Genomic DNA, 14,451 nt, shown 5'->3' with positions numbered 1-14,451 from the left:
TTTCCCTCCTCCCCGAGGTCACCTTTGTGACCTCAGAGAGGCAGCGGCATGGTTCTCTCCACACTGGCTGGGAGGGGGCAAGGGGCACAGACTCCTGGACCCGAGGCCGGAGCACTGTCCCCAGACTAGATGCTGTCTAGGGGCCAAAGGATTGCTCTCCCCCTCTCTTATCTCTTGTCGGTGATGCCTTGTTTCCTATTTCGTCATATTACTCCTTAACGTTGGCCACCTCACTTCTCGGTCCAGGCTCCCTTCCAAGGTGTCTGACCCAGTCCGTGGTCAATCCCACTCTGGGAAATAGTCCTACAACTACTGCCTCTATCTGTGATGCTGCCAGTTTTCCGTGTTACATGGGAGCCGGTGCACACTGGAGGATACACAGCTGGTGGGAGTGAGATGCTCCATATCTTCATACCTTTGGGGGTGGCACAAGCGAGGCATCTTTCAGGGATCCCAAATTCATGGCTAAGAAAGATATGGATTCACAGTTGATGATGTCATGGATCTGAGCATCAGTTATGCAGAGCATCTGCCAAAAAACCACAACAGCAACAAGGTTATTAGTACTGTATGCCACCTAGTGTGGCCGGGTAGCCCGCCAGACGGGCAGCTAATAAATCTAATATAATAAATAAAAGGTCAGGGGATTTCTGGGTGTTCACTATTTCCAACAGCAATGGCTGCCTGCTTCTTTATTTTTGCTCTATCGTGTACTGCTATTTCTTTCTGTTTCTTGGATTTTTAAAATTCTTATTCTCACTGCATTGCAATATATACATGCACACGCGCACGCACCCACGCACACACACACCAAGGATAACAACAATAATGCCACAAAAACAAACACTGAAACTAACCTGAAATGCAAGCCATTAACGAAATAAGTGGATGTGAGTGAAGTCCTCACATCCGTTCTAACAAAAGCCCTATATTCATAAGATAGGCTTGCACATCATCAGTTTGCTGCTTCTGGGCGAGGACAGCAAAAAAGAGGGAAAACGTAGTTACACGTGAGCAAAGACTGGGTTTAACACAATGCTTTGTACAAATGTATTACCTCCTGCAAGACGCCTTCTGGAGAATAGGACCAGTGGTGGAACTAATAGGAGGATGACAAGACAGACTATTCTATGATAATACAACGCAGGAAACAGAACGCAGTTGCCTGTAAAAGGAGCTGGAAAATAGAGAAACACACAGGGGATCAGCAGCCAGACCATGCAGTGCAGGACAGTGTACAGGGCAGGGGGCCAAAGCCCTCCAGTTCCTACAGTTGCCACCATCGATGTACACTGAGAGCTTTTCTACACAAGGTTGTTAATCCGCTGTATCTACTTGCAGTTTCATCACAGTTTGGAGATCCAAGCACCACACGAGGAGCGTTTCCTTTCCTGATATTCCTCTACATTACCTCTAGGTGTCACTGTGGAGTAGCAGAATAGTGCAAATACAAAAGAGGAAATAGCACTTCCTTTTGCTTTCACAATTAAATGCTGCATGTTCCTGCTCTAAAAAAAAAAAAAAAAAAACACTTACTGGAAATGCTGCTTAAACACAGAAGCGAAACTAGAGGGTCACAGCATTGCCTAAAGAGCCCGTAAACAACCGTGTGAGTGCACGACATGATGCTTTGTGCAGAAAAGCCATTATCTGGCTGGAGCTAATGCACTTCCTGTTCCTGGGGAGGATGGTCAACTGCATTCAAGATGACTCTGCTTCTCAAGTCCCTGCACTGGCTTCTTGCCCAGTTCTGTGTCCAGCACACGCTCCCGGTCCTTATCTTCAAAGCTCTGCCTGGCTTTGCCTGCTTACCACTCTGCCCTCATATCCCAGTAAAGGCCAGGCTGTATCCTTCGCATCACCAAAACAGACCACCTTCCCCTATACGTACCCAGCCAACTTTTAAGATCTTCACAGGAGGCCTTGCTGGTCATTCTGCAAGCAACGGAACGTGCCCACAAAATATCTCGACAGCGGGACTTCTCGGTGGTGGTGCCCACCCTCTGGAAAACCCTCCCCCTTGCAGTTTGGGAGGCAGAAGATGTGGCTTGTTTCAAACGCCTCCTGAAAATGCACTCGTCCTCCCAGGCTTTCTCTGGCTTGTAATTAATTGCAATTAATCCATCTAACTGTGCCTTGTATTGTTTTGTATCGGAATTGTTTTTAATAGTGTGTTTTAAATGTGATTTTTATTGTTCCAGCAGTTGATATTGTTTTTAATATCGCATTAAATGTGATTTTAATATTTATATGTGAACTGCTTAGAGATTTTATTATATTAAGTAGTATCTAAGTATCACAAACAAATGAATAAACCTGACCACCCTCAAATGCGTAAAGGTCTGGTCCATTTATTTGTTTGTTTGTTTATTTATTTATTAAAAGGAATTATATATGGTTCCTCATCAATTGATTCCAGGTGGCTTGCAGCGTTTAAAACAATAAATTACACAAAACAGTTTTAAAGAAATCATTAACACAATGGAGTGTTGTTAATTATTTTAACAACACTCCATTGTTGAGAAACACACCTAAATGTTCTGGGAGGATTTTTTCAAAAACATTTTTTTTTTTTACCAGGCACCTAAAAAGATAACAAAGTGGGCACCAAGCAAACTTCTTTGGGGAGAGATTTCCACAAACAGGGCGCCACAACAGAAAAGTCCTCTCCAGTCGCCTGTTGCCTTGCTTTTATGACACAGATTCCCAGGCGAGAGCATCAGCCGGTGACCTCAGTGCAGGCGACTTGATATGGGAGTAGGTGCTCCCTTGGGTGCTTGGGTCTCAAGGTGCGTAGGGCTTTATAGGTAGGCATCAGCACCTTGAACTGGGCTCAGGAATATAGTGGAGCCTCCTGGGATATGTTCTGAACCAACGGTCCCAGTTAGCTAAAACCATCCAGTGTAACACCAGTTCATAAGAAAAGTGGCATTTTTCAGGCCAACAACCTAATTAGAAGCCACTGCAGAAAAGGCCCTGCCTCTGGTGCCCACCAACCTAATAGCTGTTAGTGATGGGCATGTGAGCAAGGCCTCTGTAGCCCACCTCAGGATTTGGGGCAGCATAATCCTGCTCATGCTATCATATAAGCTTATCATATAAGGCTTATCATATAAGGCTATATGATATGCCTTATGCTTATAATATAATATAATATAATATAAGCTGATAATATGCTTATCATATAAGGCTATATGATATGCCTTATCATATAGGCATAAGCAGTCCTTAGCTATTTTGTCATACTATACCTGTGTTTTTGGACACTACCGTGCTGCTGATGTTTCTGTTCTCCTGGACTGAACAGGTATAAGGCATCCCCTGGGTCCACCTCTCTGGAGGAATCAGCATCAAACTCCACATGCTGAAAACTCCATTCTCATCGATCAAGTCAATGTTGCTCTGGTCCTGAGAGCTTTCTCCACTAATATCCCAAGAGAAAGTATTCCAGGCAGGGTTTGCGCCAAAGAAGACACAGAGCAGGGGCATTTTGTGGTTGGCCTGATCCCCCTCCGAGGAGGAAGGCAGAAGGGTGGAAAGACTGGGCCCAGAAGCATCTGAAAAACAACAATTATTTCACATTGTTGATTAGGTTTTTACCCCAAGCTATCCTCTAGACTCTGCCTGTGTAACAATTCTTCTGAAACAAACCCAGTGTCAAAGCCAATCAAATAGCCACTCAAATATTAGATTCCATGGGACCAAACTGAACTGGCTCTCTGCAATTATCAAAAGCCAGGCCACATGAGAAGGACAATGGCACAGGTTATGTTCATACTGTTTTGTACTCTGAGCCATCTTGCCTCCAAAGACAAAGAAAGGTTCTCATATTTTAAAAGCTTTCAATACACCAAACACCAGAACTTGGGATTACTTTCGCTTCCTTGGGAGACAATAAACGCCGGCAGCATTAGGGACTAATTACAGACATTTTTCTGGACAGTGGCAAGAATGGAAATTGCATCGGCCTGGAAGTTGAGAAGCAGACCTCCAGTGGAAGGCTGGGAAGAGGCCTGGGTCGGGATGTTGCCTTACTAGAAAGGGTAACCAGAGAGCAAAGGGCCATGCGCAAGGTGGCAATTGACAATGACTTCGACACTGGTTGGCATCCATGGGTCACTTTTGCCAACTAGCACATGGGGGGCTTGAAACCTCCGCAGTCCCATGTGACTGTTTGGAAGGTACTTAGCACTTCTACCTGTGGGCCCTTGGAAGGGGGTTTAGCTATTCTCTATTCTTAAATGACTGCATTGTCGTACCCCGGTCATTGTTGAAATTTTATTTTCTGCTTGGTGATGGTTACGCTTTTAGGTTGAATTGATAATGAACATTTTAAAAATATCTATTTAAAAAAAGCTTCCAGAGCTTGCCTCATATTCAGAGGGAGATTTTTCAATCTGCTTTCACATATTTGTGCACCGGTGTTGTTTATTTTGAAGGTTATGGTCTACGTTTTTGTTGTCACTTTCTATCGGGGTGGGCAGCCTGCAGGCAGCCTGCGGCCTTTGGAGGCTGCCTGGGTGGCCTGCCATGGGTGCCCAGTCCTGCTGCCACTGCCCCTCTCCCAATTCCCTCCCCCCAGCCACCCCCAAGGTGTGGAACTTGAGAAGCTGCCTTATCCTGAGTCAGAGCCTTGGTCCATGTAGCCCAGTATTGTCAACACTGACGGGCAGCAGTGGCTCTCCAGGGTTTCAGGCAGGAGTATTTCCAGCTTGGAGATGCTGCCGGGGATCGAACATGGAACCTTCTCTTAATAATAAAGTAAGATTCTAGTCCTCATGGTTCTGAATCAAGGGCTGATTTTAACTAGGAACATCGGAAGCTGTCTTCCACTGAGTCAGGCCCTGGGTCCATCTAGCCTGGCATTGTTGACACCGGCTGGCAGCAGTTTCTCTCCAGGGTTTCAGGCAGGATTCCTTCCTAGCCCTACCTGGAGATGCCAGGGATCGAACCTTCTGCATGCAAAGCAGGGGCTCTCCCACTGAGCTGCGGTTCCTCCGAACATGTCAGGAGCCCAGTGATGCTGGGGAAGAGGGTATATGAAGAGAGTCGTCCCTACTCGCCCCCTTGCCCAATGCAATTGGGCTTGCTGAGAGGTGGGCAAAGTTAAAGACTCTCCCTCTTCCCAGGTATCTGGATTAGGATGCGGGGGGAGCGTCTGTGAGCGCATGTTTACGCATGTATGCCTGTGTGCGTGTGAGGCCTCCAGCCCACCAGCCGACACTGCATGTGGCCCTCACTGCCAAAATGTTTGCCCACCCCTAATTGATTTAATCTTTTCTGTTCTGCCCCCACCACCCTCTTTTGGGGGACAGTCTAAGAGGGGGAAGAAGCCAGCAGGTGGGCAAGGAAGGTGGTGGAAGAAGTGGGTGAGTGAGTGGGGGTGGGTGGGCAGCGAGGGGGCAGAAAGAAGAAGACAGGAGAAGAGGCGGCTGAGGAGGGGAGGGGAGGAGGAAAGAAATCTAGGGAGGCGAGAAAAGAGGCAATCCTGAAAAAAATGGCAAAAATTACATATGCACCCCCTGGACCCAGAAAAAAATTCCGACTGCACTGACAGACCCCAAAAGGCTGCCTACCCCTGGTCTAAGCTGCTGGGAGCAGGTTTTCAATTGGATGGGGGTATACATTCAATAAAGGACCTCTGTCCTCAAAATCTGCCGGGCTGCTCACCGGAGACGATCACTCTTGTCCTGCTGGTGACCCTGAAAGTCTCCTTGCTGTTAGCAGCACAGTAATACACTCCGGAGTCATCCCTCTGCACATTGGAGATGATCAGGTCGCACCCTTGACCTGAGTACTTCCCTGCTGGTTCTGAGGACTGAGAACCCTCGTGAATCCTGTGCAGGCGTTTCTGTTGGTCTTCCTTGTGCCAGGTCACTTGCCACGGAAAAGATCCAGCTGAAAGGTCGCAGCTGATGTTTACCGTGTCCCCAGGGGATGCCAAGATCTCTGTCCGCTGCTGCAGTGCTTCTGAATTCCCCTGTGATTCAGCAGCTGTACCAGGAAAGCAAAGGAACGCTTGATGTGCAAAACCAAGCAGAAGAGAAACAAATAACCATATCATTCCTTGTATTAATTGCCACATTCCACATTTCAGCCTGTTGACCCTGACCCCAAAATCTTTGCACCCATCAATAGGCTCTACTCACCTTGTTACCTAGAGAGAGAGAGAGAGAAAATCAGCAATGCAATTCCTGGTTTTGTCACATTGATTTCAACCCTGCAATATGGACTAGACTTTCGGAAAATCACTTCTCACTCTGTCTCATGTGTAAAATAAGATTATTAAAAATCAACCTCATGAGACTGTTGTGGGGAGCACTGAGGAGGGAAAGGTTATCAAACCTTAGGAAAAGGGTGCATGATCCCTCTTTACTAAACGAAATGTCGATTCACACATTCCTAACATCCCGACTGGTAAATTAAAATGACTTACAAGAAAATCCCTTTGGATTTCTTTGGAAGACATTTCCCCCAAAAAGTGAGTTTGGGATCATAGCTTTTGACACTACTAACCAAAAATAAACAAACCTTCTTTTGCTTGTTTAGCAAACAAATACATCAGCCTGTCTTTTACATTACTGTGTGGAGAATCAATACCAAGATTCATTCACTACAACCTCTGGTTTTATCCAAACTGGATTCAAGTTATTCATTGATTTCTACCGAGAAGCGAATTTTTTTATTTTATTTTAGATATAATGTATTGAAACACTTTGAATACTGTAACCTGCTTTATAAATATCTTGTTTTGCCATTACAAAAATGCACTTTAGAGTGATGAAAATAATATTCACTAATTTCTTCTCTCTGAGGACGCATTTTGGTCTTTTTATTATTATTATTATTGCATTTATATCCCGCCTTTTTTCCTCTTGCGAGGAACCCATGGCGGCTTACATTATCCTCCTCTTCTCCATTTTATCCTCACAACAACAACCCTGTGAGGTGGGTTGGGCTGAGAGTGTGTGACTGGCCCAAAGTCACCCAGTGAGCTTCCATGGCTGAGTGGGGACTAGAACCCGGATCTCCCGGCTCCCAGTCCAATACTCTTGCCACTACACCACACTGGTCTTTCTCAAGGCTCTCCTGAACTTCAGTAACAATGAGAGAAGAAAAGATTTAAGCAGATCAGATTTCAAAAATACTTACTATATAGAAAAAGTAGAATAATCCCAGCAACATGGAGTAGCATCTTGCAATTTGTGGACTTGGAAACAGGTCTATAAATTAATGGGTCTCTCTTCTTCCTTTGTGCTACAATAGCTTTTCATTTCCTGCCAACTTCTGTGGGCGCAATTAGGAGGAAGTCAGAAGATGCTGTCCATCTTTGTCTTACAGACACCCTCCACCCAGAGGACTTTTGCACGGCTCTTCAACAGCTTGTCTTGTGAAACATGCAAGCAGAGAGATCTTTTAAGAAGAATAGGAGCAAGCCTGCACAAGCTACTTTCCCTCTGCCCCCCTTTTTTTCATTTGCAAGTTCTGGGATGCAACACCATTAACATGGTATGTGAGTCTACAAATGAGCTGGGTCAAGGCTTTGTGCCACCCGAGATGAAACATCTGATTCTGACCCAGCCTTTGGGGTGCTTCCAGATTGAGCGTTCCTAGGGCTACCATCGGAAGACCTTGTGCAGCTATTCCATCTTTTTCCCCCCTTAAAGGATTTTCTGTGGTAAGGGAAAACACGGAAGAAGCAGTGGGACAACATAGGAACATTGTGAGTGGAAGATGGCGATATCTGGACCTCCCGTCAAAGCCTGTGACTGAGGCAGGGTGACACAGGTCTAACAGCCTTGTCAGGAGGCAAATATAGAGTGATCGCTCTGGTGCCCCCCAAGTAACTGACAATCTGTCCTTCACTGGCACCCAAAATCTGACACCTATGAGGGCTTCCTTCTCTCCTCTTTAGGGGTAAATGCTGATTAAACAGAGAATCATAGAATGGTAGGGTTGGAAGGGGCCTACAAGGCCATCGAATCCAACATGAACCAGAAAGAACAATAGAAAATACAGGCAATCTGGAATGGGGCAGATAAGGAGGATCTGGGAATCCAAAAACTGTGGCAGAAGACAACTGTCCTGAAGACCAGCAATGGCTTAGACGTCTCAGCTAAACAAGGTTCAGTTAGTGGGACTTCAGTCTGGGGACTATTGAGCAGTGATGCCTCATGGACCTTTCTACTGGCTCCCGTCACCACACTGCACCACCCACATGGAGCTGTTCCTTTGCAAGGAGCTGACACCAGATTAGATCCTTGCACTGAAGCTGCACATCAGAGGTGGGCTTGGGGCTCATGCTTCTGGATGCTGCTGCTTTCAGCGATGCTGTTGGCCACGTACCTCATTTTGTCCTCCACCGGTAAGTTTTCTTTGGCCACTTTCCCCTGACTCTTAACCCTTAGCATCTGAGAAACTAGGCTGGTTGATTTTTTGTGAGCTCTGAAACCTTTAAAAAGTTTGTCTCTGCAATTTAGATGAAATACTTTTCACGTTCTCAAGCATGTCTTATTTCTAGACTTTCAGCCACTGGCATCCTAAGAAGAGGAAGGAATTCCTCTTCTACTATTCTATGATTCTAGAATTCTAGGAATGCAGAATTAGAGGAGCCCTTGTTCTGCTCCCGCACAGTTCTTCTCATGCTCTTACGTGTTTTCTCCACAGTGTTAACAGCCCAGCTTTCGTTCCTGTATCAGACGCAGCGGTTCCAATTTGTGGAGGTTGGAGTCCCAGCACGGATCCTGTGCAGCTCTACAGAAGCAATTGAAGACAATGGATTATCATTCAGTTGGTACAAAAGCAGAGAAAATGAAATACCTCTTTTGATCAAGAGTTGCGGTGAGAAGAACCCCACAGACAAATTTGTTTGCGACGCAAAAGGTCGAAAGGTGGTGCTGGAAATCCGCCACGTCCAGAGGACTGATTCCGGCCAATATTTCTGTGCTCAGATGAGCTTTGCCGGCTTGCACGTCAGCAACGGGTTGTCCTTGCTGATTGTTGGAGGTAAGGGGGCAGCGCTGAGCATTGCAAAGGAAACACGGGCCGGCGTGGCAATGGCGGATTGCGGTGTGGAACTCTAAAAGTGCAACAGGTCCAAAGCAAGGCGCCGTCGAGGGAGCAGCCCATGCGTGGCAAGCAATAGCCGAGCTGACCACTAGCCCTGATGTCCCATGTGGAGGAGGCCCTGCCAGTGCCAGACTGGTCGTGCTAATGCTGGGGCCACAAGGGCCACGGGGGTCCCACACACCCCTCAACTGCGCTGCCCTTTCCCCTTTGCATTGGGCTCCCAGGAAGGGAGGAAAAGAACACGAGTCTCTCTCAGATGGCTCTGCCTGTCCCAGGTGTCCATCACAGGCGAGGGGAATCCCTGGCCCAAGTGTCGCTTCCAGAAGCCCATTTCAGTGACACAAATATTGAGAGGGGAGGGCAGGGGAGGGACAGACCTCAAGCTTGCAGGATCTACTTTGTTTTCTTCCTAGAGCCCCCAAATCCACCAACCAGGCCCAAATGAAAAATAGTGGTTTCGGATCCAGACATGCACTTAGAATGAAGGGACAGGGTACCTCTGAGCACATGCCTAGCCCAAGGACTAGTTTTTGGTCTGCAGCTCATGGTTCATTCCTTAGAGACATCTAAGACTCCTCCACAGCTTCATGTTGTCGATGGCGGGGGGGGGGGGGTCTTTTTGTTCTCTTTTGAGGAGACTTGACTGCAGTTCCTGGCTTTCTGCTTGAGGAGAATCTATTGAGCTTCTGTGGAATCCAGCTTTTCCTGGGACACGGTCTGAAAAGCACCAGGGAGCCATTCTGAAGGGTCGGTCTGCATAGACGGCTGCTCTTACTGAATCCTCTGCATCCCTTTTCTCACCAGACAGTTATACCCCGAGCGCCTGGGTGATGCTTCTGCAGCCCCCCGGACAAGATCCACCCTCCCAGCGCACACAGAGCAGCCATCTTGCTTGCGTGGTTCACGGTGTTTCCAACTTGGTCCAGGTGTCCTGGGACGTCCCCGGAGGGCTCCAGCGAGAGGGCCGGACCCTTTTGGCGAAGAACAGCAGCGGCTCCTTGACCTTCCTCAGCCTCCTTCACATCCCCCTGGACTCGCTCATCAGTGGGGAAAACGTCACCTGCAAAGTCCGGTTCAACTCTTCCGGCACCTGCGTGAAGGAGAGCGTCACGCTCCCTGCCCGTGAGTAACTGTATATATACCATCGTAGGAATACTGGCCGCGGTGGCTTAGTGGTTAAGACGCTGAACTGCAGACTGGAAGGTCGGCAGGTCAGCAGTTCGAGACCCGAGGGCCGCGTGACGGAGTGAGCTCCCGTCTTCAGTCCCAGCTTCTGCCAACCTAGCAGTTCGAAAGCAAGAAATTGCAAGTAGATAAATAGGTTCCGCCTTGGCGGGAAAGGTAACAGCGTTCCGTGCACCTCGGTGTTCAGTCATGCCGGCCAGATGGCCACGGAAGCAGCTTCGGACAGCGCTGGCTCTTCGGCTTAGAAACGGGGATGAGCACCGCACCCTAGAGTCGGACACGACTGGTTGGGGACACCTTTTTACCTTTTTAGGAATACTGGCCATTTTCACAAATGAGGCTTTAGGCAGTTCTGGCTTCAATTAGGACTGAAAGATGCATTTAAAACTGCTCTGGCCAGAATGAATGACAGCATCCTAGAGTTGGAAGGGGCCATTTAGGCCATCAAGTCCAACTCCCTGGGCAGTGCAGGGATCCGGTTTAAAGCATCCCCGACAGATGGCTCCCCAACCTTTCCTGCACAAGTATGAAGAAGAGCGCCACATTCCCTGCACGTGAGTGATTTTGCATGTCATCCTGCTCTTATTAACCTACTGCTCATTTTCACAAATGAGACTTGAATGCATTTTGTCACACTTAAAGGGAATGTAAAACCTACGTTGGCCAGAATGATCCTTTCTATTAGAAATGCCTCTCCCCTTTGTTTTGTGCAGCACTAAGAATGGTCAGGCGTTCACAGGAGGGGTTCAAGGACAATTTAAGCCTCGCTTTTGAAACCCCTCGCTGCTCCACCCTCCATTGATTGAGGGAAGTGTTGGTCTGGTTTTGGAGCATCCCCTTCCAAGCGTAGCCCTCAAAGGTGTTTAGTCACAAAGCTACAGGTTGAGAAGGTAAGGCAAAAGTGGAGTAAACCCAGGCACGGCAAACTGCAAACAGCATCAGGCGAGTTCCATAATCAAACTGGTGCTGAGTTTGCTAGGTTGCTTCTCCCATCTCTCTCATCCAGGGTGCTTGCAAACATGCTGTTCTGCAGAATTAGTGCGCCAGTCTCCTTCACGGCAGCCATAGTCCATAATGTCTGATGTGTATCTCCAGGGATGCACATAATGCTTGATCTCACTGCACAAAAAGGACATATTATATTGGATGCAAAATCCACCCCACCCCACCCTGGATACCCAAATATATTTTATTTTATTTTTAAAGGAAGTTTCTAGTCCTTCAGCTTGAAAGGTTTTGATGTAGTAAAAGATGTAGTAAAATCTAGAAAGCCTTGCCGGATTTTGCCAGGAGTCAAAGATCAGGGAATATCAGTATTTTATTTCCCTTGTGTATTTATTGAAAGGTTTTTTAATACTACCTTTCATCAGAGATTCCAGATCAAAATGTATCTCACATAATTCTTTGCCTTATATGGATAAAGTATGCAAAGTAATGTATCGGTAAAAGAGGACAAATAGACACTTCCGGATTGCCTGGAACTCTGGAGAGCCACTGCCCATCAGCGTCAACAACACCAGTCTAGATGGACCCATGGTTTGAGTCCGGATAATGCCGCTTCCTGGGAGGACTGGCGGCTCCAATGTCAATGGGGCAGTGCGTCTGCTCTGGATTTTGGTCAGCACCAGTCAGAACACTAAAGGAGCTCTCCAAGGTGCTGAGCCCGCTTCGGGGATAGGGTTCAACACTTTGGAGAGCTCCATTAGAGTTCTGACTGGTGCTGACCAAAACCCAGAGCGGACACACTGCCCCACTGAAGCACCCTATATTCCCCCTGCAAGTAATTCAGCGTGTTTCTTCCCGTCTTACATTCCAGGCGGTGCTCACTGCCCAAGCTACACAGCACTCCTGGACGTCGTGGTGGGCGCACTGGCATTCCTGCTCCTCCCTCTGAACTTTCTTTGGATTCAACTCTCCTCTCGCTGCTTCCAGACAGGATGAGCCGCATCCCAGGAGTTAATCGCAAGCAGAATAAATCCTATTGTTTCACGGAGAGGCAAATCCTTGGCAACATTTACATTCCAGGGGTGGGCAGATGTGAGAGCTCTCTCCACTGCGGGGCAGATGCTGGCCTGTTTCTGGTGGCTCAGCTTGTGCCTGCGGATCGCTGGGGCTGTTTTTTATGAAGGATGTTGCACTAGCTGGATCTCGTTCTGCTCCGACAAAGCATTTCTTGTTTTCTTCAAGACTCAGGATCACTCCATGCAGAATAGTTACATCCCTTCCCTCTTCAGAGATACTGCAGATACCAATTATTGCTTTGAAATTGAACTCCCATCTCTGGACCGTAGCTAGTCCATGCTTCTTCGTTGCTTTTTAAGTAGACCATGCAAGATTGAAGTCGGCCCTTCCCTGGGCTATACTTCAGTGAGAGTGAGGAACGTTTTCTAGACAGTCCTAGACCTCCTTCACAGAACTACAATGCCCAAGATTCGTTTGCAGATGGACACTGTGATTATTACAATGTCTTTTTAGCACAGTGGTGAGAAGATAGGAACCAAATGTCATCTGTTCATATGCATGAACATACAACCAAATTATGATACCAGCACATGGTAGGGGGGTACCTTGCATTCAGATTTGCCTTGTGCAGATTGCTGGTCCATCTTGCCAGTGTCCTTTGCTCAGGCTCCCCTGAGATATCTAGGGGTTAAGCCAGGGATCACCCTCAGAACTACATTCCTTTGCACACCTTTTCAAAAGAAATACAAAAAATGCTGCATCTGTATATAGCTGATTATATTTACAGAACATCTGCATGTCTATTGCAGCCTTCTCCAACCTGGTGAGCTCCAGATGTTTTTGATCACAACTCCTATAATCCTCCAGCCAGCCTATCTGGGAGTTGTAGCCCAACACATCTGGAGCTTTTCTACATGAGGCTCTTAATCTGCTGTATCTAGTTTCAGCTTTGTCACAGAACTGAGATCCGAGCGCTACACAAGGGCATTTCCTTTCCTGCTTTTCTGCTACATAGCCCGTATGTGACACTGTGGTATCACAGAATCATCGAATAGTAGGGTTGGAAGGGGCCTATTAGACCATCCAGTCCAACCTCCTGCTCAATGCAATTTTGAATGCAATGCAATCTTGAAGGCCACCAGTGTGGGAGAGCCCACTACCTCCCTAGGGAATGGGTTCCATTGTTGTATTGCTCTAACAGCCAGGAAGTTTTTCCTCATCATAGAATCATAGAATAGTCGGGTTGGAAGGGGCCTATAAGACCATCGAGTCCAACCCCCTGCTCAATGCAGGAATCCAAGTCAGAGCATCCCAGACAGGTGGCTGTCCAGCCTCGTCTTGAATGCCTCCAGTGTGGGAGAGCCCACCACCTCCCTAGGGAATGGGTTCCATTGTCATATTGCTCTAACAGCCAGGAAGTTTTTCCTCATCATAGAATCATAGAATAGTATGAGGATGCGCTGTCAGGGATGCTCTGCCTTGGATTCCTGCATTGAGCAGGGCGTTGGACTCGATGGTCTTGTAGGCCCCTTCCAACCCTACTATTCGATGATTCTATGATTCTAGTAGGGTTGGAAGGGGCCTACAAGGCCATCGAGTCCAACCCCCTGCTCAATGCAGGAATCCAAGGCAGAGCATCCCTGGTAGATGGCTATCTAGCCTCAACTTGAACACCTCCAGTGTGGGAGAACCCACCACTTCCCTAGGTAACTGGTTCCATTGTCATATTGCTCTAACAGTCAGGGGGTTTTTCCTGTTGTTCAGCCAGAATCTGGCTTCCTGTCACTTGAGCCCATGATTCTGTGTCCTGCATTCTGGGATGATTGAGAATAGCGGAATAGTGCAAATAAAAGAGTATAAACGGTGTTTTCTTTCACTTTCAGAAATAATACCACATTTTCCCTGTTCTAAAAAACTTGCTAAAAGAGCTCTTTAGAAACAGAACCAAACTGGAGAGTTACAAAGTGGTCTAAAGAGCCCCTAAACAACCATGAGTAGGGCAGGATGACCACACAATAAATGCGTCATGTGGGAAAGCTCCTAGATTGTGTCACATTGGGGAAGTCTGCCTTACATGATACCTCCATCCTCTAAAATTCAGTCTTTGCTGTGGGTTTTGGCCCTGACATTAGGGTCTCCAGATGCAAAAGACAGCACGCCTCATATACATTTAATAGCAATGTAGAAAAGGTGATTCGGGGCAAGTTCGATTTCTCTTGCACAGCTGAGAAAAAG

At 47.2% G+C, this 14,451-nt stretch overlaps 2 protein-coding genes across 2 annotated transcripts; one reads left to right on the top strand and one right to left on the bottom strand.

Moving 5' to 3' along the window:
- Window positions 1-235: 235 nt before the first annotated feature.
- On the bottom strand, window positions 236-8,302 carry LOC146334680 (synaptogenesis protein syg-2-like). The gene is made up of 5 exons (XM_084823623.1): window positions 8,212-8,302; window positions 5,671-5,994; window positions 3,252-3,557; window positions 1,058-1,177; window positions 236-529 (listed from the first exon to the last, which is right to left on the bottom strand). The coding sequence occupies exons 1-5, from the start codon at window positions 8,300-8,302 to the stop codon at window positions 513-515; spliced, it is 858 nt and encodes a 285-aa protein (XP_084679749.1). The 3' UTR covers window positions 236-512.
- Window positions 8,303-8,328: 26 nt separating this feature from the next.
- On the top strand, window positions 8,329-12,257 carry LOC146334679 (uncharacterized). Its single transcript, XM_084823622.1, has 4 exons — window positions 8,329-8,365; window positions 8,668-9,006; window positions 9,874-10,191; window positions 12,071-12,257. Exons 1-4 carry the CDS (start codon window positions 8,329-8,331, stop codon window positions 12,193-12,195), a joined length of 819 nt encoding a protein of 272 aa, XP_084679748.1. The 3' UTR covers window positions 12,196-12,257.
- The last annotated feature ends 2,194 nt before the right edge of the window (window positions 12,258-14,451 follow it).

The sequence above is a fragment of the Heloderma suspectum genome, chromosome 17 (assembly GCF_057233095.1).
Source record: "Heloderma suspectum isolate Gila_16-S chromosome 17, 16-S_ref, whole genome shotgun sequence".
In the NCBI taxonomy this organism is placed as follows: domain Eukaryota; kingdom Metazoa; phylum Chordata; class Lepidosauria; order Squamata; family Helodermatidae; genus Heloderma; species Heloderma suspectum.
Note: the sequence above shows the minus strand (reverse complement) of the source record. Positions and strands in the feature narration are given on the sequence as shown.

Excerpts from the sequence above, each read along its gene's own strand:
- LOC146334680 (XM_084823623.1), bottom strand. The coding sequence starts at position 8,302 with ATGAGCCCCAAGCCCACCTCTGATGTGCAGCTTCAGTGCAAGGATCTA. Across the intron at positions 5,995-8,211 it reads GGAACAGCTCCATGTGGGTG|CTGCTGAATCACAGGGGAAT; the intron begins GTGCAGTGTGGT and ends TTCCTGGTACAG. Across the intron at positions 1,178-3,251 it reads GGTAGTGTCCAAAAACACAG|CTCCTTTTACAGGCAACTGC; the intron begins GTATAGTATGAC and ends TCTATTTTCCAG.
- LOC146334679 (XM_084823622.1), top strand. The coding sequence starts at position 8,329 with ATGCTGTTGGCCACGTACCTCATTTTGTCCTCCACCG. Across the intron at positions 9,007-9,873 it reads GTCCTTGCTGATTGTTGGAG|ACAGTTATACCCCGAGCGCC; the intron begins GTAAGGGGGCAG and ends TTTTCTCACCAG. Across the intron at positions 10,192-12,070 it reads GAGCGTCACGCTCCCTGCCC|GCGGTGCTCACTGCCCAAGC; the intron begins GTGAGTAACTGT and ends CTTACATTCCAG.